General features: G+C 33.1%; 1 protein-coding gene across 6 annotated transcripts in view; it reads left to right on the plus strand.

Annotated features, from left to right (window-relative positions):
* Nucleotides 1–23,406, plus strand: part of ADAM32 (ADAM metallopeptidase domain 32) — a 196,240-nt gene that overhangs the window by 59,906 nt on the left and 112,928 nt on the right. For all 6 annotated transcript variants that reach the window (XR_009530789.1, XR_009530788.1, XR_009530790.1 and 3 more), the window contains exon 10: nucleotides 10,718–10,799. Coding sequence is in view for 3 of the 6 variants with exons in the window: in XM_060085926.1 (XP_059941909.1) it covers nucleotides 10,718–10,799 (82 nt within the window). In the remaining 3 variants the exon portion in view is untranslated. The remainder of the gene's footprint in view (nucleotides 1–10,717; nucleotides 10,800–23,406) is intronic.

Raw genomic sequence — 23,406 nt, forward strand, 5'->3', positions numbered from 1 at the left:
AAATATTAAACCAGCCTTGCTTTCCTGGAGTAAACCCCACAAGGCCATGGTGTTTTATTCTTTTTATATATTGCTGAATTCTATTTGCTATGGTATTAAGTATTTTTGTGTCTATTTTCAGGAGGGACATTAGCCTGTAATTTTCACTTTTGTATTCTTTCTCTGGTTTGGCAACTTGCAAAGATGTTTGCTCTCCCACTGGTCTTCAGCACCACACTAGAGATCTTAGCCTGTTCAGTAAGGCAAGAAAATAAAAGGCATATGGATTTATAGATGATGTGACTGTCTACCTAGAAAATCCCAGAGTCTACAAAAAAGCTACTGGATTTAATAACTGAATTCAGCAAGTTTGCATGTTTCAAAGTCAATTTACAAAAATGAATCTGATTTTTATGTGCTAGCAATAAAATATTTGAAATGTAACTAAAATGAACCATTTATGATAGAACTAATTGTTCTAATTGTTGTTTCAGAGTACAAATCTGCAGCAAGTAGGAAATAAGACCTAGAGATCTAATACACAGTATAGTGAATATAGACAATGATATTGTATTATAATTTTCAAACTTACTAAGGGCCTACAATTTATTTATTCCGACCTCTAAAAAGAAATAATAATTATTTGATGTGATAGAGGTGCTAATTATTGCTACAATGGCAATCATATTACAATATATAAATGCTTCAAATTCACATACTGTATACCTTAAATATGCATAATTTTATGTGTCAAATATATTTTAATAATAAGTAAATAAAATTATTTTCATTCTGTGTTCAAAAAAAGAAAATAACAGGACTAAAGACGTGAAATGCTTACATATTATTAGCATAATGTGAGAAAGATCTGTATACTGAAAACTGTAAAACGTTGATGAAAGAAATCAAAGAAGACCTAAGGAAATGGAGATATATATCATGTTCATTGATGGGAAGCCTCAGTATTGTTAAGTTGTCAGTTCTCCCTAAACTGATGTATAGATTCTACGCAGTTCCAATCAACATTCCAGCACTATATTTTGTAGCAACTGAGAAGCTGATTCTGATGCTATGTGGAAAGGCAAGAACTTAGAATAACCAAAAAAATTTCCAAAAAAATAACACGTATGGAGAACTTACACTACTTGATTTAGATAGTTTTTATAATGCTACAGTAATCAAGACAGTGTGTTATTCACAAGAAGATAGACCCAAAATAGACTCACACATATAATGTCAAATGATTTTTCACAAAAGTGCAAAAGCAATTACATGGAGGAACTATAGTCTTTTCAAGAATTGGTGCTGAATAACTGGTTATTCATATGCAAAATGACCTCCATCTATATCTCATAACATATATAACAACTCAAAATGAGTGATAGATCTAAATAACCAAAACTTAAAACTATAAAACTTTTAGAAAAACACATGGTAGAGGAATCTTTGTAACTATGGATTAGGCAAAGGTTTTTTTTAGGTGTAACCAAAAGCATGATTCATAAAGTGAAAAATTGACATAGTGAAGGTAAGAATTTAATCAAATTACTGCTCTTTGTTAATACTTTAAGAAAATGAAAAGACAAGTCACAGCCAAATACTCACAGAAAATATTTTGAAATCACTTATTAGATAAGGGACATGTACCTGAAGGCTTAAAAAAGTTAAAACTCAATAATAATAAAAACAATAAAAAGTAAATAAAGTATTTGTTATTCACCAATTATACAGATGGTAAATAAACATATGAAAAATGCTCAACATTATTATTCTTTAGGAAAATCTAAATTAAAACCAAAATGAGAAACTATTACATTCTTATAGTGGCTAAAACAAAACAAAATAAAAACCTGACAATGCCACCTGCTGGAGAATATGGAGAACACTCTTCTGCATTGCTGGCGGTGATACAAAATGGTACAGTTCCTTTGGAAAACAGTTTGGCTACTTCCTATGCAGTTAAACATACCTGGTAATACCACTCTGAGATATTTACTGCAGTGAAATAAAAACCTGTTTAAAAAAAAAACCTGTAAGAGAATGCTTATAATGACTTTACTAGTAAGCACCCAAAACTGGAAACAACCCAGATGTCCTTACTGGTAAATGGATAAACGAATTGTGATTTATCTATACAATGAATCACTACTCAAAAATAAAGAGAAATGAACTATCGATACGTGTAACAAACACCAAAGATCAATCTCAAATTTATTTTTCTGAGTGAAAGAATCAATTTTATACACAGGCACTCACACACACACACACACACACACACACACACACACTAAGCACTAAGCACACGTGCATGTATAACATACATGTATTTTCTGGAAAAGGCAAAATATAGAAACAGAAAAACAGATCAGTTGCCAATAGATTGGTGTAGGGGGAGGTGTATGGGGAGAATTTGGGGGTTAATGGAACTGCTCTATATCTTAATTATGGTGTAGTTATATGAGTGTATGCTTTAGTCAAAACAACACTATACATTAAAAAGTAAATCTTATTGTATGAAGTTATAAATTAATTTTTTTAATGCAAAAATTATGAGTTCATATGCATATTTGTAGTCAGTTTAACCTGATTTAATTATAATTAGCATAATGGTATTTTTACCAAGCTTCTTTAATTTTATCATGTCTTTTCTCTTTTTCTGAAAGTATAGATTTCTCATGTCATTCACATGACTATGTATTGCTTTAATCAACAATTGTTTTTTGAATATATCTTACTAAAGATGTACAAAGAACTTTACTCCGAAGTCTCTTGAAATAAACCCTTTATTATCAAATTTATATGAGATTTGATATTGATTTACTTAGCTTTGTTCCAAAACTTAATGTTATATTTCTGAATTGATAACACATTTATATTATTCAAAGTCAAACCTATGTAGAAAATTATACACAGAAAATTCTTAGAATTTTTTTTACACTTTTATAATCATCTTTATTACATGTTTTTATTTTATTATTGAAATATAGTTGATTTACAGTGTTGTTTTAGTTTCAGGTATACAGCAAAGTAATTCAGATATACATATATATATATATATATATATATATTCTTTTTCAGATCCTTATCCCTTATAGGTTATTACAAATCAGCTGATTTTTCAGCAGAAACTCTGCAGGCCAGAAGAGAGTGGCAGGATATATTTAAAGTGATGAAAAGGAAAAACCTACAACCACAAACACTCTACACAACAAGGCTCTCATTCAGATTTGACAGACAAATCAAAAGCTTTACAGATAAGCAAAAGCTAAGAGAATTAAGTACCACCAAACCAGCTTTACAACAAATGCTAAAGGAACTTCTCTAGGGAGGAAACACAAGAGAAGAAAATGACCCCCCAAAACAAACCAAAAAGAATTAAGAAAATGGTAATAAGAACATAGATATCGATAATTACCTTGAATGTAAATGGATTAAATGCTCCAACCAAAACACACAGACTGGCTGGATGGATACAAAAATAAGACCTGAATATATGCTGTCTATAAGAGACCCACTTTAGACCTAGGGACACATACAGACTAAAAGTGAGGGGATGGAAAAAGATGTTCCATGCAAATGGAAATCAAAAGAAAGCTGGAATAACAATACTCATATCAGATAAAATAGACTTTAAAACAAAGACTGTTACAAAAGATGAGGGAGGACACAACAAAATGATTACCGGATCAATCCAAGAATATACAACAATTATATATGCATCCAACATAGGAGCATCTCAGTACATTAGGCAAGGGCTAGCAGCCATAAAAGGGGAAATCAACAGGAAGACAATACTAGTGGGGGACTTTAACACCCCACTTACACCAATGGGCAGATTGTCCAGACAGAAAATAAATAAGGAAACACAAGCTTTAATAACACAAGAGACCAGATAGACTTATCTGATATTTATGGGACATTATACCCAAAAGTGGCAGAATACACTTTCTTCTCAAGAGCACATGGAACATTGTCCAGGATAGATCAAATTTTGGGTCACAAATCAAACCTCAGTAAATTTAAGAAAATTTAAATCATATCAAGCATCTTTTCTGACCACAGTGCTATGAGATTAGAAATCAATTACAGGAAAAAAACTGTAAGAAACACAAACACATGGAGGGTAATCAATTCACTACTGAATAACCAAGTGATCACTGAAGAAATCAAAGAGGAAATTAAAAAATACATAGAAACAGATGACAATGAAAACACGATGATCCAAAATCTGTGGGATGCAGCAAAAGCAGTTCTAAGAGGGAAGTTTATAGCAATTCAATTTCACCTTGTGAAACAAGAAAAATCTCAAATAAACAATCTAAACTTACACCTAAAGCAACTAGAGAAAGAAGAAGAAGAACAACAAAAAAACCCCAAAGGTAGTAGAAGGAAAGAAAGAAAGAAAGATCAGAGCTGAAATAAATGGAATAGAAATGAAGAAAACAATAGCAAAGATCAATAAAACTAAAAGTTGGTTCTTTGATACGATAAAGAAAAGTGATAAACCTTTAGCCAGACTCATCAAGAAAAAAAGGGAGAGGATTCAAATGAATAAGAAATAAAAAAGGAGAAATTATAACTGACACTGCAGAAATAAAAAGGATCATAAGAGACTACTAGAAGCAACTATATGCCAAAAAAAAAAAAAAAAAAGGACAACCTGAAGAAATGGACAAATTCTTAGAAAGGTACAACCTTCCAAGACTGAACCAGGAAGAAATAGAAAATATAAACAAACCAATCACAAGTAATGAAATTGAAACTGTAATTAAAAGTCTTCCAACAGAAGTCCAGGACCATATGGCTTCACAGGTGAATTCTATCAAACATTTAGAGAAGAGCTAAGACCATTCTGTGTCAAACTCTTCCAAAAAATTGCAGAAGGAGGAACACTCCCAAACTCGTTCTGTGAGGCCACCATCACCCTGATACCAAAACCAGACAAAGATGTCACAAAAAAAGAAAATTACAGGCAAATATCACTGATGAACATAGATGCAAAAATCCTCAACAAAATACTAGCAAACAGAATCCAACAACACATTAAAAGGATCACACACCATGGTCAAGTGGGATTTTTCCGGGTATGCCAGGATTCTTCAGTATACATAAATCAATCAATGTGATACACTATATTAACAAACTAAAGAATAAAAACCATATGATCATCTCAATAGATGCAGAAAAAGCTTTTGAAAAAATTCAGTACCCATTTATGATAAAAACTCTCCAGAAAGTGAGCATAGAGGGAACCTATCTCAACATAATAAAGGCCAAAGATGACAAATCCACAGCAAACATCATTCTCAGTGGTGAAAAACTGAAAGCATTTCCTCTAAGATCAGGAACAAGACAAGGATGTCCACTCTCACCGCTCTTATTCAACATAGTTTTGGAAGTACTAGCCACTGCAATCAGAGAAGAAAAAGAAATAAAAGGAATCCAAATTGGAAAAGAAGTAAAACTGTCACTGTTTGCAGATGACATGATACTATACATAGAAAATCCCAAAGATGCTACCAGAAAACTACTAGAGCTCATCAATGAGTTTGGTAAAGTTGCAAGATACAAAATTAATACACAGAAATCTGTTGCATTTCTATACACTAACAACAAAAGATCCGAAAAATAAATTAAGGATACAATCCCATTTACCGTCGCATCAAAGAGGATAAAATACATAGGAGTGAATGTACCTATGAAGGCAAAAGAGTACAGTTTTGTCCTCCAAAAACTATAAGACAGTGATGAAAGAAATTGAAATATATCTCAGAGTCTTCTTCATATCAGAACACAGAGCCCTTACTTATTTTTAACCAGTTTATAATAGGGTCTAAAAATTGCGTGTAGTTTATTTAACTAGTTCTTTAATAATTGGTACTTGGCTTGATTCCAATATTTTATTATTTTAAAAAATCTTACAGTGAAAAAAACCTTTCATGTGTTGTTTATATATGTGCATGTGTATCTACAAGGCAGATTCCCAGGAGTGATATTTCTAGGTAGTATAATTCTAATTTTGATAGCTAATACCAGATTTTGGCACTGATTTTAGTGCTTTGCACACCTATTAATAATGTATGAGAAGGGTCTGTTTCCCCACAGTCTAGCCAACAAAGTGTATGGTCAAGTTTTTCTTCACCTTTGACACTTGAGAAATTGGTATCTTGGTATAGTTTTAATTTTCATTTCTTTTTCATGAGCCTGATGGTAGATAGCTAGATATCTAGGTAGATAAAGGATAGGTGCATTTAGATATCAATTTCAACACAGATATAGATAAAAAGATAAATTTCTTTGCCTTGCAATGAGAAGTAGTTTTCTTTCTTAATTTGTCTTTTGGCTTGGCTTCTTGTGTGTGTGTATTTTTTAACTGCCATACAAAATACTTTTATTTTTAAGGCAGGATTCATCAGGTTTTTATTTGATTGTTTCTAGAGTTTGAGTCATAATTAGAAAGGCCTTCCCATTTCATGGGTATGAGAGAAGTTTTAAATTGTATTTTCCATGGAAATTTTAGAATCAACCTGTCTAGCTCCTATTTTTTAAGACTATGTTAAATTTATAAATTGAGCTATAGAGAACCGTTTAGTCTTCACGTCTCACATTTTGTCTTTCCAGTTTTTGGTCATTCAGAAGTTAATTTCTCATAGGTTATATACATTTATTGATAACTTTTCTTAGGTATATTGTCTTTCTGGTTGCTGTTGTAAATGTGTCTTCTATCTGCTAACTATATATTGTTTTTGTTTGTAAAATTACCTTAGTTTCATATTGATTTTATATCCTATTGCCTTACTAAATTTCTTTGTTTTTAATCATTCTTAAGTCTATTACATTGCTTTTTCACTCATATAATTATACCATCTGCAAATACAGGTAGTTTTATCTCTTTCTATTGAATTTTATATTTTCAGTTTCTTTCTCTGTTCTTATTGCTTTGACTAGGTTAGTACAGTTTTAACTAGTAGTTATAATAATGGTAACATGGGTCATGTCTGTTTTCTTCTTTACTTTAGGGAATGTTACCTCATTGAGTAATACTTTTTAGCTTTGGGGGCTAAAATGTAGCTTTGGCTCTGTGTGTGTGCACAGGCATGTTTTAGAATTTGAAGAATAGTAAGGCAATATTCATAGATTCATACTATACCAACAATTTGAAAAATAATCTTTCAGGGAGTTCCCTGGCAGTCCGGTGATTAATACTTCTCCTTCCAATGCAGGGGTGTGGGTTTGATCCTTGGTTGGGGAGCTAAGATCCCACATGCCTCAGGGCCAAAACACCAAAACATATAAAAGAAGCAATATTGTAACAAATTCAATAAAGACTTTAAAAATGGTCCACATCAAAAAATCTTAAAAAAACAAAATCTTTCAGCTTTTATAGGGATGACATAAGATATTCTTATTGGCATTCAATAGAAATAATTATAGTGATATATTTCCTAATCTTGAACCATCTTGCATTCCTAGAATAAATCTCAATTTTGACATGATGTATTATCCTTTTAATAGGATGTTGAAATTTGATACAGTGAAATTGGTGAGAGAATTTATCCCATTAGAAATGTAGAAATTATGGTACATTCAGCCACCTTGAACTTGAGTAATACCCCTTCTTGATCCCTTGATGTTATTTATTTATTTTTTTTTTTGTGGTATGTGGGCCTCTCACTCTTGTGGGCTCTCCCATTGTGGAGCACAGGCTCCGGACGTGCAGGCTCAGCGGCCATGGCTCACGGGCCCAGTTGCTCCGTGGCATGTGGGATCTTCCCGGACCGGGGCACGAACCCGTGTCCCCTGCATTGGGAGGCAGACTCTCAACCACTGCACCACCAAGGAAGCCCCCTTGATGTTATTTTAATGCATCAACATACTTTGCATATGAGTAATGTCCTAGAATTAATACTATGAAATTATGATATATAACAGTAATTCTCTATTATTTTCTGGTCTTTGTACTCCAGAAATTTATAATCTGGTTTAGGCCCTACGGTAGGAACAATGAACATAGCAAGCTTAATTTTTTAACCTTTTACAATCTGTCCTCTATTCAACAGATGTTTATTGAGATAATATTGCATAGTGATTCAAATTTAAACTCTGGAGGCCAACTGCCTGCATTTAACTTCAGCCCTGTCACCTAGGGCAATTGATGCTCTCTGCCTCAGTTTCCCTATATTTGCTTTTATTATTTTTATTCTGTTACAGCTTTATTGAGGTATAATTGACAAATAAAAATTATACATATTTAAGGAGTACAATGTGATATTTGATATATGTATACATTGTGAAATCATAAGCTAATTAACATATACACCACCTTACATAGTTAACCTTCTTTGGTGTGCGGTGAGAAATCTTAAGATCTTCTCTAGCAAATTTCACATATACAATGCAGTATTATTAACTATAATCATCATGCTGTACATTAGACCTCCAGGACTTATTCATCCTACATAATTGAAACTTTGTACCTTTGACCATCTCCCCATTTCCTCCATCTCCCAACCCCTGGCAACCACTATTCAACTCACTGCTTTTATGAGTAGGATTATTTTAGATTCCACACGTAAGTGTGATCATACAGTACTTGCCTTTTTATGTCTGGCTTATTTCACTTAGCATAATGTCCTTCAGGTTTATCCATGTTGTAAATGTCAGGATTTCCTTCTTTCTTGAGGCTGAATTATATTGCACTGTATATGTATATCACATTTTCTTTATCCATTCATCTCTCAATGGACGTTTAAAAAGTGGGCCTCTTTGGCATCATCTTGCATGGCTGGCAGTATTCACTATACTCTCACCTTCCCTTGTGGGAGAAATCATGGCTGAAGGCAGTTCTTTTGGCACTGAGCTGTGCTGCCTTGGGGGAATGGTGACATGGGTAAAGTGAAACTGTTTTTACCTTCTTCAATGTGTCTATTCTTGGATTTTTTGGTCCAGTGTGGCATGGGACCTTTCCTTGGATCTTGGGCCACATCTGTGGGTGTTTGTCAGAATTGTTGTTTCTGTAGAGAGATGAGGGCTAAAAAACTCCTATTTTGCCATCTTGCTGATGTCACTCCAGAAGGTTAATGTTGGTACATTATCTCTACTTGTTTATAGTTTACAGGAGGAAGAAACAATGAGAGTGAGAGCAAGAGCAAGAGTGAGAGAGAGACTCAAAGTAACATAGAACAAAAGGGCAAAGTTAAAGACGTGCCAATCAAATTAGAAGTGAGAAGGCAGATTGAGGAATTTTTAAAAAAATATTTGTTTTTACTTAATATAATTAAAAAAATTTTGGCTGTGACGGGTCTTAGTTGCGGCACTTGGGATCTTCGTTGCAGTGTGCGGGCTTCTCTCTAGTTATGGTGTGCTGACTTACTTGCCCCGTGACATGTGTGGTCTTAGTTCCCCAACCAGGGATCGAACCCTCATGCCCTGCATTGGAAGGCAGATTCTTTACCACTGGACCACCAGGGAAGTCCCAGGAATGTTTAAATTCAGTGAAAGGAGGTGGAAAGCATTCCAGGTTATGGAAACAATATGCCTAGAGACATGGGACTAAATAATAGTTCTTTTCAAAGAGTATGGAATTCATAGTTATAACTGGAGCTGAACCTCTGGAGGAGGGGAGGGATACAAGAAAAGTTGAAGAAGTAAAACAGTAAATCTTGATAACTGATTTGATGTGGAGACTGGGTGGCCGTATTAAGTAAAAAATAGCTATTATTGAATCCAGCTCATCAGGAGTATGCATAGAGTTTGGGGGAAAGTCTTATCTATTGGGAGAACTATCTTGAATGAAGAAAGAGTGTAAACAATACTTTGATATTGTAATGTAAAGCCAAAGTTGGGTGTTAAAGGCGAATACTTGGAAACAAGTGCTTACGTATAAACAATATTAGTGAGGCAGAATAAGGGAGCAGTGGAGAGAGTGCAATTGTGAAGTGCAGTGCAGTTGAGACTGAGGAGGCATTTCAAATTGAGAATTGCGTACCAAGCTTTTTTACACACGTCTTGGAATGTTCGTTTTGGCTGGGGCTCTAATGATGGCAGAATATGTTTGGAGCATCTATATCTTAGTGATTGAGAGTATGGCTCTGGATTCAAACTGTCCAAGTTCATATCCTTCAGCAGCACTTACCTGTGCTGCCCTGAGCAAGTTACTTGTATTTCCCATCTGATGTTTGATTTGTTCAGTGGGGAAAAAATAGTATCTAATTCGCTGGCTGGATTTGAGGATTAAATAGAATAGTTTATGTAAATCCATGAGAATAGTGCTGTTATTATATGGCAGTTTATATGGACTCTTCTCAAAGCAGAAAAAAATAATGGTTAAGTTGTAGAACAAAAAAATCATTCCAGTGAGAAAATGGTGAGCTTTTCTACATTTGAGTGAAAACTTTTAATCCATACATTAAAACTATTTTTCATTGTAATTCAACAAAATGCTTTTGATTGAAATGTTTGATCAAGGCTTTGGTAATTAACCCTAACCAAACGTCACAAGAACGGTAAAGTCATCAATAACTTGGATCCATTGGATACGTTTTAGAAACCCAGATTGCTTAATCTCATTTAATGAAGACTATTTTACAAATTTGAAGCAGTTAAATATATTTGGAAAGGTTGTACTTCAATTTGCTTCAGACTAGAAATTTCTGAACTACAGACAAATTACTAGCAGGAGTTATCACATGTGAATTGTTTGTCAAAATTAACTATAATTATATACTTATTTATTTAGCTATAGAGATTATCCAGATTATGTGGGAGCAGCATTTCCTGGAAAGATGTGTGTTACCAGTTATTCTGCAGGAATTGCTTTGGTATGTAATCATTTAATCTTATTATTTGAAAAAAATACATTTAAAAATTACTAGCATTACAGCGTATATTTTATACACTTCACATTTATATTTACATTTAGAGATTGCATTTATATTCCATCACTCTTAGAACTTTGAAGTATGTAGAAGGAATAGTATTCTGAAGTACAAGTGTCTTATTGCAATTATTTGGAAGTTAAAGTGGAATAAAAATATAATAAATACACATGTATCCCTTATTATATAGAAGAGTGCATTATGAAAAATTATTTGTAAAGATATTTCTATAACCAAAATAGATTTTTTTTTGTAGGTATAAAATTGGAAAAACAGTCTTATAGATAAATTAACTTCAAAATCAAAACAAATGATGAACCAAAAAGTATGATAAAAATCTGTTAAAATGTTTCAAATTTTTCTACATAATATTTAAAAGAAAATTTATGTCTATTTTAAGTATTTATAGTTCTTATAAATATTTTATATTTAAATAAATTATTGGTATAATTAGATGCATCCCTGAAAGAGAAGTGATTCATTGAGCCTTTCCCCCACCTATTCATCCTTTTTAAAAATAAGTTTAAGTACTATATAGTATTTTTAAATTACAAAGTAATTTATGTTATGTATGTCCATTTTTAAAAGAACATATAGAAACATAAAAGGAAACATATAATCTGGCATCTTCCCAGGGATGAAGCAATAATCACTGTTAACATTTTGATTAATATGTATCTCCTACTTTGAGTTTTTATCTGTTACTGTGGCTCCCCACTATATGTTTTTGCAAAAATGGGACTTTGCATACATATTTTTATTTCTGATACTCTTCCAATTATTTTTATTACAGAATTTATGCATACATGCATGTATATGTAAAATTGTTTAAATTGTAGCTATACAAAGCAAAGTTTGTTAGCAAAACTCTCTTCTTTATCCCCTTCATGAAGTCCTATAAGAATTTATACTTTCTATTTAAATTCTCTGGTAGTTAAGTTTATTTATTTAAAATATATATACTTTGACCCCTACTTTGATTAATAAACTTTAGACAACATTGCTAATATTATCTTTGACATATGTAACCCCTTCTCTCTATTTGTGATATATATTGTGAAGTTTTTATTACTTTATTAATACTTATTATATTAGTAATCTATATTAAACACATTCTTACATATTATATGTATATACATAATATATGTAATTATATATTATAGATGTTATACAATATATAATACACAATAATATATAATATATTAAATATTATTGCATAATATATTACTATCTTAATGTATTTATGTTTTTATTTATATTAGTTATTTTAAAAAATCTTTTTACCTTATGAAAAGTCCATTGATTATTTGCTATGAAAAATGAGACATGTAAAATAGTACACTTCTCATGTCCATTGTTAAGAGTTATAAAATTTATAATTTATTTTATAGAACTTTTGTGCTTTGTCTACAGGTTGATTTTTAAGTTAAATCAATAAATATTTTATGGTATATTATGAATATAAAAATGATATTAACTCTGAATCAAGAAGTAAATATGTTGTTATTCTGGTAAAGCTTTGATGGCCAAAAGAGGTCTTGTCAATTTTTTTCTAACTTATTTTACTTCTGTGGGCGGAACCAACTGCCACAGAAAATTAAACTTCATCTTCCTTTTCTTGGAATTCTTTGCTCTTTTTCTGGAATAACTCAACTTTCAAAATTTTAGACACAGTGTATATAAGTGGCAAACACTGTTATTTTATTAATGAAAACACTTTTGCTTTCCCTCCACATTTGATTGGTAATTTGGCTAGGTTTAGAATCCTAGTTCTAACATCCTTCTCTCTCAGCATTCTGAAGATTGATGTATTGTGTTTTTGTCAACTCATTATGAAGTGATTGGATGGCAAGGAAATTGAGGGTGTTTGTAAGAGAATCTGAACTGCTTAAAGGAGGAGAGAAGTCAGTAAGGAGGTTAGGAACAGTGAAAATGTAGGAACCATGGTTTGGTTGTGCTGATGGGTATGCAGATTGTTGTAGTTGAGGTGCTAGTGGAGTTATCAGGAGAGACAGCAGGTGGTCCGGATGTGGGATGCAGAGAGATGACGGAGGGCAGGCAGTTATTGATAAAAATCTGTTGACAAGGTCTAGAGTGTGAACCATAGGAATGAATGGGTGAGGCAGGATGTAGGATAGAATTATTAGAGGAGTTGATTTCAAGGAATGATGCTTTTACAAAGCTTTCATACTGATATTTTTATAAACCTTTATGTTTCTTTGTTTAAAAGCTCTTATACTTTTACCACAATTGAATATGTCTCTAAACAAGAACTGTTTTTTATGCTTTAAACATAATATAAATTGTATCCTGCTGTATCATTCTGCAAATAGAATTTTTTGGTTTCCACTTACAATTTTGAGATTTAACGGAATTACAGTTAATTTTTAAAAGACTTTGTTTTTTAAGAGAAATTTTAGGTTAGCAAAATTAAGAGGGAAGTACAGAGATATCCCATATAGTCCCTGCCCCCCACACACATAACCTCCCTCACTGTTAACGTCCACACCAGAGAGGTGCATTTGTTACAGATGATGGACCTACACTGACAAATTACAACCACCAAAAGTTCACAGCTTACATTAAGGTTCATTTTGGTGGTATACATTGTGTGAGTTTTGACAAATATATAATGACATATATCTAGCATTATAGTGGCATAGAGAGTAGCTTCACTGTCCTCAAAATCCTTTGTGCCTAGGAAATTTTTTGTATTGGTGCTTGATACTTTATTATATGAATGCCACACTGTATCCTTTATGATTTTCATGGGAATATTGGTTGTTTCTATTTTTGCCATTATGAATAATATTTAGTAAACATCTCTATACATAACTCAATTTCCATTTGATCTTTTTGTAAATTGAAATGTAGTTGATGTACAACATTATGTTAGTTTCAGGTGTACTACATAGTGATTTGACATTTGCATACCTTACAAAAAAGTCATGACAAGTCTAGTAATTGTCTGTCCCCATACAAAATTAATATTATTGATCTTATTTCATATGCTGTATATTATACCCCCATGGCTTATTTATTTTATAACTGGAGGTTTGTCCTTCTTAATCCACTTTACCTATTTCACCACCACCCCACCCCCTCCCCTCTGGCGGCCACCCATCTGTCTTCACTACCTGAGTTTGTTTTCATTTTCTTTTGTTTGTTTGTTTTGTTTTTAGATTTCAAATATAAGTGAGAGCATACATATTTGTCTTTCTGTGTCTGACTTATTTCACTCAGTGTAATACTCTCCAGATAGACCTTACATGTTTTTGCAAATGGCAAGATTTTTATTGGGGGGGTGTATAGTTGTTTTACAATGTCATGTTAGTTTCTGCTGTACAGTGAAGTGAATCAGCTGTATGTATACATATATCTTCTCTTTTTTGGATTTCCTTCCCATTTAGGTCACCACAGAGCATTGAGTAGAGTTCCCTGTGCTATACAGCAAGTTATCATTAGTTACCTATTTTATACATATTAGTGTATATATGTCAGTCCCAGTCTCCCAGTTCATCCCACCCCCCACCCCCTTTCCCCCGTTGGTGTCCATACATTTGTTCACTACATCTGTGTCTCTATTTCTGCCTTGTAAACAGGTTCATCTGTACAACAAATGGCAAGATTTTTTAAAATTTATTTTTTATGTTTTTTGACTTTTTATTTTATTTTGGTGTATAGGTAATTAACAATGTTGTGTTAGTTTCAGATTTACAGCAAAGTGATTCAGTTATACATATGCATGTATTTATTCTTTTTCAAATTCTTTTCCCATTTGTGTTGTTACATAATATTGAGCAGAGTTCCATGTGCTATACAGTAGATGCAAATAGCAAGATTTTATTGGCTGAGTATTAATCTACTGTGTGTGTGTATGTGTGTGTATATACATATACATACACACATATATATATGTATGTATATGTATATACACACATATCATATCTCCTTTATCTGCTCATCTAACAATAGATACTTAGGTTGCTTCCATATCATGGCTATGGTAAATAATGCTTCAATGAACGTTTAGTATTAGTGTTTTTGTTTTCTTTGGAAAAATACCCACAAGTGAAATTGTTGGATTATATGCAGTCCAATTTTTAACTTTAAGAGGAACCTCCATACTGTTTTCCATAGTGGCTGCACCAATTTACAGTCCCATCAACAATGCACAGGGGCTCCCTTTTCTCCACGTCATTGCCAACACTTGTTTTTGTCTTTTTGATGACAGCCATTCTGACAGGTGTGAGGTGGTTTCTCATTGTGGTTTTGATTTTAATTTCCTTGATGATTAGTGTTTTTGAGCATCTTTTCATGTGTCTGTTGGCCATCTGTATGTCTTCTTTGGGAAAATGTCTATTCACATCCTCTGCCCATTTTTAAATCAGGTTTTTGGGGGTTTTTTTATGTTGAGATGTGTGAGTTCTTTGTATATTTTGAATGTTAACCCCTTATTATATATATTGTTTGCAAATATTTTCTCCCATTTAGTAGTTTACCTTTTAATTTTGTCGTTGGTTTTCTTCACTATGCAAAAGCTTTTTAGTTTGATGTAGTACCATTTGTTTATTGTTCCTTTTATTTTCCTTGCTTGAGGAGACAGGTACAAAAAATCAGGGAACATGATAACTTCAACTTTGTTCTTTATCAAGATTGCTTTGACTGTTCCGGGACTTTTGTGTTTCCATACAAATTTTAGAAGTATTTGTTCCAACTCTGTGAAAAACGCCATTGGTGTTTGATAGGGATAATTGAAGCCAAGTAGATTGCCTTGGCTAGTATGGTCATTTTAACAATATTAATTCTTCCAGTCCATGAACCCATATAGCTTTCTATTTATATGTGTTGTCTTCAATTTCTTTCATCAGTGTTTTATAGTTTTCTGAGTATGGTTCTTATACCTCCTTGGTTAGATTTATTCCTAGGTATTTTTTAATGCAATTTTAAAGGGGATTGTTTTCTTAAAATTTCTTTCTGATAGTTCATTGTCAGTATATAGAAATGCAACAATAGATTTCTGTATATTAGTTTTGTATCCTGCAACTTAACTGAATTCATTTATTAGGTCTAATGGTTTTTTGTGGCATCTTTAGGATTTTCTGCATATAGTATCATGTCATCTGCAAACAGTGACAGTTTTGCTTCTTCCTTTCCAATTTGGATTCCTTTTATTTCTTTTTTTAGTCTAATTGCTGTGGCTAGGACTTCTAATACTATGTTGAATAAAAGTGGCAAGAGTGGACATCCTTGTCTTGCTCCTAATCTTAGAGGAAACGCCTTCAACTTTTCACTGTTGAGTATGATATTAGCTATGGGTTTGACGTATATGAACTTTATTATGTTGTATGTTACCTCTATACCAACTTTGTTGAAAGTTTTTTTAAAATCATATATGGGTGTTGAATTTTGTCAAAAGCTTTTTGTGCATCTATTAAGATGATCATGTGACTTTTATTCTTAAATTTGTTAATATGGTGTATCACACTGATTGATTGGCAGATGTTGAACCATCCTTGCATCCCTGAGATAAATCCCACATGATCATGGTGTATGATCCTTATAATGTATTGTTGAATTTGGTTTGCTAATATTTTGTTGAGGATTTTTACACCTATGTTTATTAGTGATATTGGCCTGTAATTTCTGTGTGTGTGTGTGTGTGTGTGTGTGTGTGTGTGTGTATGGTGTCTGTTTGGTTTTGGATTCAGAATGATGCTGACCTTGTAGAATGAGTTTGTAAACATTCCTTCCTCTTCAAAATTTTGGAAGGATAGGTGTTTGGTAGAATTGGCCTGTGAAGCTGTTAGGGTCCTGGACTTTTGTTTTTTGGGAGTCTTTTGGGTTTTGATTCAGTTTTATTACTGGTAATTGGTCTGTTTAGATTTTCTATTTCTTCGTAATTCAGTCTTGGAAGATTGTACATTTCTGGGAATTTATCCATTACTTCTAGTTTGTGCAGCTTGTTGATAGTAATTGTTTGTAGTAATCCCTCATGATACTTTATATTTCTGTAGTGTCTGTTTTAAATTTCCTCTTTAGTTACTGATTTTATTTGGGCTCCCTCTTTTTACTGGATGAGCCTGGTGAAAGGTTTATCAATTTTTAAAAATCTTTTCAAAGAACCAGCTCTTAGTTTCATGGATCTTTTCTATTGTTTTTCGTTTTTTTGTTTTTTGTCTCTATTTCATTGATTTCTCCTCTGATCTTTATGATTTCCTTCTTTCTCCTAACTTTGGGCTTTGTTTATACTTCTCCTAGTCTTTTAGGTTTAAGATTATATCATTTGAGATTTTTCTGGTTAATTGAGGTAGGCTTGTAGTGCTATAATCGTCCCTCTTAGAACTGCTTTTGCTTCATCCTATAGATTTTATATCATTGTGTTTCCATTTTCGTTTGTCTCAAGGTATATTTTGATTTCCTCTTGATTTCCCCAGTGACCCATTGGTTGTTTAGTAGCATATTTTTTACACTCCATGTATTTATATTTTTTGGAATTTTTTTGATGATTTTTTTTTTTTTTTTTGCGGTATGTGGGCCTCACGCTGTTGTGGCCTCTCCCGTTGCGGAGCACAGGCTCTGGACACGCAGGCTCAATGGCCATGGCTCACGGGCCCAGCCACTCCACGGCATGTGGGATCTTCCCGGACCGGGGCACGAACCTGTGTCCCCTGCATCAGCAGGCGGGCTCTCAACCACTGCGCCACCAGGGAAGCCCTTTTTGATGATTTTTAATCTTATGTCCTGTGGTGAGAACAAATGCTTGATATGATTTTAGTCTCCCTAAATTTATTGAATCTTTTTTTGTAGCCTAGTATGTGATCTATCCAGGAGAATGCTCCATGTGCATTTTAAAAGAATGTATAGTCTGCTGTTTTTGGAAGGAATCTATTAATTTCATCTATTATCTATTATATTTATTAATTATATCTGTCTAATATGTCATTTACAGCCATTGTTTCCTTGTTGGTTTTGTCTGTGGATGATCTTTCCATTGATGTATGTAGGGTGTTAAAGTCCCCTGCTATGTTGAATTACTGTCAGTTTTTCCCTTTAGCTTGTTAATATTTGCTTTATCTATTTAGGTTTTCCTATGTTGGGTGCATATGTATTTACAATTTTTATATCTTGTTGGATTGATACCTTTGTCATTATGTATTGTTCTTTTTGTTTATTACAGTCTTTGATTTAAAGTCTATTTATCCGATACGTGTTGCTGTCTCAGCCTTCTTTTCATTTTTATTTGCATGGAATATTATTTTCCATTCTCTTACTTTCAGTCTGTGCATATCTTTAGAGCTGAAGTGAGTCTCTTGCAGGCAGCATTTATATGGGTCTTGTTTTTGTATCCATTAGGCCACTCCATTTCTTTTCCTGGGAGCTTTTAGTTCATTTACATTTAAATAAATATGGCTACATATGTATTTATTTCCATTTTGTTTATTGTTTTCTAATTGTAGTAGCTCTTTTTTGTTCCTTCTTTTCTTTCTCTCTTCCCTTTTGATTTGATGACTATCTTTAGTGTTTTGTTTGGATAACTTTCCTTTTTTGTATTTGTGTATCTATTATAAGTTTTTGGTTTGTGGTTACCATGAGTTCATATATAACAACCTACATATGTACATGACTATTTTATGTCAATGATCTCTTAAGTTTGAATGCATTCTAACAACCCTGCATTTACACTCCTCCTGCCCATGTTTAATATTTTTGACATCATATTTTATACTTTTTGTTTTATGTATCCCTTACTACATATTGTGGATATAGGTGATTTTACTACTTTTATATTTTAACCTTTTTACTAGTTCTATAATCAATTGATCTACACCTTTACTCTATGTTTGCCCTTCCAAAAAGATTTTTTTCCTTTCATAACTTTCGTGTTTCTAGATATGGCTGTTTGTGCCTAGAGAAGTCCCTGCAACATTTCTTGTAAAGCCAGTTTTGTGGTGAACTCTCTTAGCTTTTGCTTGTCCATAAAACATTTATCTCTCCTTTAATTCTGAATGATAACCTTGCCGGGTAAAGTATTCTTGGTTGTAGGTTTTTTTCTTTCATCACTTTGAATATATCATCATGCCACTCTCTTTTGGCCTGCAGAGTTTCTACTGAAGTCAGCTGATAGTCTTATGGGAGTTTCCTTATATGTAACTGGTTGCTTTTTTCTGGCTGCTTTTAATATTTCTCTTTTTAATTTTTGACATTTTAATTATAACGTGTCTTGGTGTAGACCTCTTTGGGTTCATCTTGCTTGGGACTCTGTGCTTTTCAGACCTTGATATCTGTTTCTTTCTCCAGGTTAGGGAAAATTTCAGCTATTATTTCTTCAATTATGTTCTCTGCCCCTTTCTCTCTCTTTTCTCATTCTGGGACCCCTGTAATGGGAATGTTAGTATGCTTGATGTCATCCCAGAGGTATCTCTCAAACTGTTTTCATTAAAATTTCTTTTTTCTTTTTTCTTTCCTGCTTTGTTGATATCTACTACTCTGTCCTGCAGTTTGCTGATCTATTCCTCTGTATTATCTAATCTGCTGTTGATTTCTTATAGTATAGTTTTAATTTCAGTTATTGTGTTCTTTAGCTCTGTTAGGTTCTTCTTTATATTTTCTAACTCTGTTGAAATTATCATTGTGTTCATCCATTCTTCTTCAGAGTTTGTTGAGCATCTTTAAGATCATTACCTTGAACTCTATAAATTGCTTTTCTCACTGTTTAGTTCTTTTTCTGGAGTTTTGTCTTGTTCCCTTGTTTGGAACATATATTCCTCTGTCTCCTCATTTTTCCATATTCCTTATATATGTATTTTTACTATATTATCAATATTATAGAAGGATACAACTCAGGAACATTCAGATGGAAGAGATGCATAGGGCAAGATATGGGAGAAGTATTGCCGAGTTTCAGTACCCTTCTCAGGAATGCTGCACTTCTGATACCTCCACGTGTTCACAAACCCAGAAGCTCCCTGAACTCTTCAGGTTCTTTTATGGAGGCTTCATTTTGTCCCTTAGCATGATTGGTGTAATCACTGGCCATTGGTGATTGAAATCAATCTCCAGCCCCTCTTCGCTTCCTAGAGGACTGGAGCAGGGTGAAAGTTGCCACCCTCTAATCAAATAGTTGGTTCCTCTCCATCCATAGGGCTTTCCAAAAATACGTCATTAACATAAACTATGATTGAAAGGGGCATATTATGAATAACAAAAGATGCTCCTTTCACTTTTATCTCTCCTGAGCTATTTTGGGACCAAAACCCCAAAATTATAACAAACGATGCTTTTATCGCTTTCGCTCTTAGTCTTTTAGGAAATTACAATGGCTGAAAATAAAGACCAAAAACAAAGGTGTTCAGTTAACACTATACATTTCCCTCTAATGACTATTTTCACTATATCCCACAGATTCAGGTAAGTTGTGTTTTCATTTTCATTGAATTCAAAGAGACCTTGAGACTCTTTGACCAGGTGATTATATAGAATCATACTGTTCATTTTCCACATATTTTGGGAAAATTTCAGCTATCTTTTTGTTTTTCAGTTAATTTTTAGTTTAATTCCATGTAGTTTGAGAATACTCTTAACATGGTTTATTTATATTTTTATAAATGTTTAAAGGAATGTTCTATAACCCAGAATGCAGCATATCTTGCTGAGTGATCTATGTGAGCTTAAAAAAATGTGTTCCTGTTGTTAAGTGGAATACTCTATAAATATCAATTAGATCAAATTGATTAATAGTGAATTTTATGTCATCTGTATTCCTCCTAATTTTGTACCTGCTTCATCTGTAAATTACTGATAGAGAGATGTTGATGTCTCCAACTGTTTTAATAGATTTTCCTGTTTCTATTATTAGTTCCATCATTTTTTAAATTGAAGTATAATTGCTTGCAATATTGTGTGAGCTTCAGGCATACAACATAGTGATTCAGTTATTTTTTCTGATTATATTCCATTTTAGGTTATTAAAAGGTATTGAATGTAATTTCCTGTGCTATACAGTAGATCCTTATTGTTTATCTCTTTTACATATAATAGTTTGTTAATTCCATACTCCTTCTTTGTACCTCCCTACTCCCTCTCACTTTGGTAACCATTAGTTTGTTTTCTATGTCCTTGATTCTTTTTCTGTTTTGCATATAGATTCATTCGTATTATTTTTTAGAGTCCACATGTAAGTGATATCATATAGTATTTGTCTTTCTCTGTTTGACTTACTTCACTAAGTATAATTTTGGGTTGGCCAAAAGGCTCATTCAGTTTTTTTCTATAAGATGGCTGTAGTAGCACTTAGTTGTCTTTAACTTCATTTGAAACAATTTTGTTAGATTGTATGTGACAGCTGTCATATCAGTGTGCATTTAAAAAAAGATTTATCAAAATTGGTGAATTTTTGTATAGTCATTTTAATATTGAAGATCAAAGAAAAAAACAACATTTTCAGCATATTATGCTTTATTATTTCAAGAAAGGTAAAAATGCAACTGAAACACAAAAAATGATTTGTGCCATGTATGGAGAAGGTGCAGTGACTGATCGAACATGTCAAAAGTGGTTTACAAAGTTTTTTGCTGGAGATTTCTCTCTGGGTGACACTCCATGATCAGGTAGACCAGTTGAAGTTGATAGCGATCAAATCGAGACATTAATTGAGAATAGTCAACGTTATACCATGTGGGAGATAGCCGACATACTCAAAATAACCAAATCAAGCATGGAAAATCATTTGCCCCAGCTTGGTTATGTTAATCACTTTGATGTTTGGGTTCCACAAAAGTTAAGTGAAAAAAACTTTCTTGACCGTATTTCCGCATGCAATTCTCTACTTAGACATAAAGAAAACATTTTGTTTTTAAAGCAAATTGTGAAAAGTGGAAGCTGTACAATAATGTGGAATGGAAGAGATCATGGGGCAAGTGAAATGAACCACCACCAACCACACCAAAGGCCGGTCTTCATCCAAAGAAGGTGATGTTGTGTATGTGGTGGGATTGGAAGGGAGTCCTCTATGATGAGCTCCTTCTGGAAAACCAAATGATTAATTCCAACAAGTACTGCTCCCAATTAGACCAACTGAAGGCAGCACTCGATGAAAAGCATCCAGAATTAGTTAACAGAAAACACATAATCTTCCATCAGGATAACACAAGACCGTGTGTTTCTTTGATGACCAGGCAAAAACTGTTACAGCTTGGCTGCAACGTTCTGATTCATACTCCATATTCACCAGACATTGCATCTTTGGATTTCCATTTTTTTGGTCTTTACACAGTTTTCTTAATGGAAGAAATTTCAATTCCCTGGAAGACTGTAACAGACATGTGGAACAGTTCTTTGCTCAAAAAGATAAAAAGTTTTTGGAAGATGGAATTATAAAGTTGCCCGAAAAATGGCAGAAGGTAGTGGAACAAAATGGTGAATATGTTGTTCAATAAAGATCTTGATGAAAATGAAAAATATGTCTTTTATTTTTACTTAAAAACCAAAGGCACTTTTTGGGTGCCCAATACTCTCTAGGTCCATGCATATTTCTACAAATGGCAATATTTCATTCTTTTTTATGGCTGAGTAATATTCCATTGTATATACATCCTCTTAAGCCAATTATCTATTGATGGACACTAGTTGATTCCACGTCTTGGCTATTGTTAATAGTGCTGCTGTGAACATTGGGGTGCAAGTATCTTTTTGAATTAAAGTTTTCATGTTTTCCAGATATATACCCAGGAGTGGGATTGCTGGATCCTATTGTAACTCTACTTTTCATTTTTTAAGGAACCTCCATACTGTTTTCAATAGTGGCTGCACCAATTTACATTCCCACTAACAGTGTAGGAGGGTTCCCTTTTCTCCACACCCTCTCCAGCACTTATTGTTTATAGATTTTTTGATGATGGCCATTCTGACTGGTGTGAGGTGATATCTCATTGTAGTTTTGATTTGCATTTCTCTGATAATTGGTGATGTTGAGCAGCTTTTCACGTGCTTATTGGCCATCTGTATGTCTTTTTTTGAGAAATGTCTATTTAGGTCTTCTGCCCTTTTTTTGATTGGTTTGTTTGTTTTTTTGTTACTGAGTTGTATGAGGTGTTTTTATATTTAGAAATTAAGCCCTTGTCAGTAGCATCATTGGCAAATATTTTCTCCCAGTCTGTAGGTTGTCTTTTCATTATATGGTTTCCTTTGCTATGCAAAAGCTTGTAAGTTTGATTAGGTCCCATTTGTTTATTTTTGCTTTTATTTCTATTGCCTTGGGAGACTGACCTAAGAAAACATCACTACAATTGATGTCAGAGAATGTCTTTCCTGTGTTCTCTTCTAGTACTTTTTTGGTATCCTGTCTTATATTTAAGTCTTTAAGCCATTTTGAGATTATCTTTATGGGCTTTGTTTTAAAATCTATTTTGTCTGATATGAGTATTGCTACCCCTGTTTTCTTGTCATTTCCACTTGCATGAAATATCTTTTCCAACCCCTCACTTTCAATCTATATGTATCTTTGGCCCTAATGTGGTTCTTTAGTAGGCAGCACATTGTAGGTTCTTGT

Source organism: Mesoplodon densirostris, chromosome 20, assembly GCF_025265405.1.
Source record: "Mesoplodon densirostris isolate mMesDen1 chromosome 20, mMesDen1 primary haplotype, whole genome shotgun sequence".
Classification (NCBI taxonomy): Eukaryota; Metazoa; Chordata; class Mammalia; order Artiodactyla; family Ziphiidae; genus Mesoplodon; species Mesoplodon densirostris.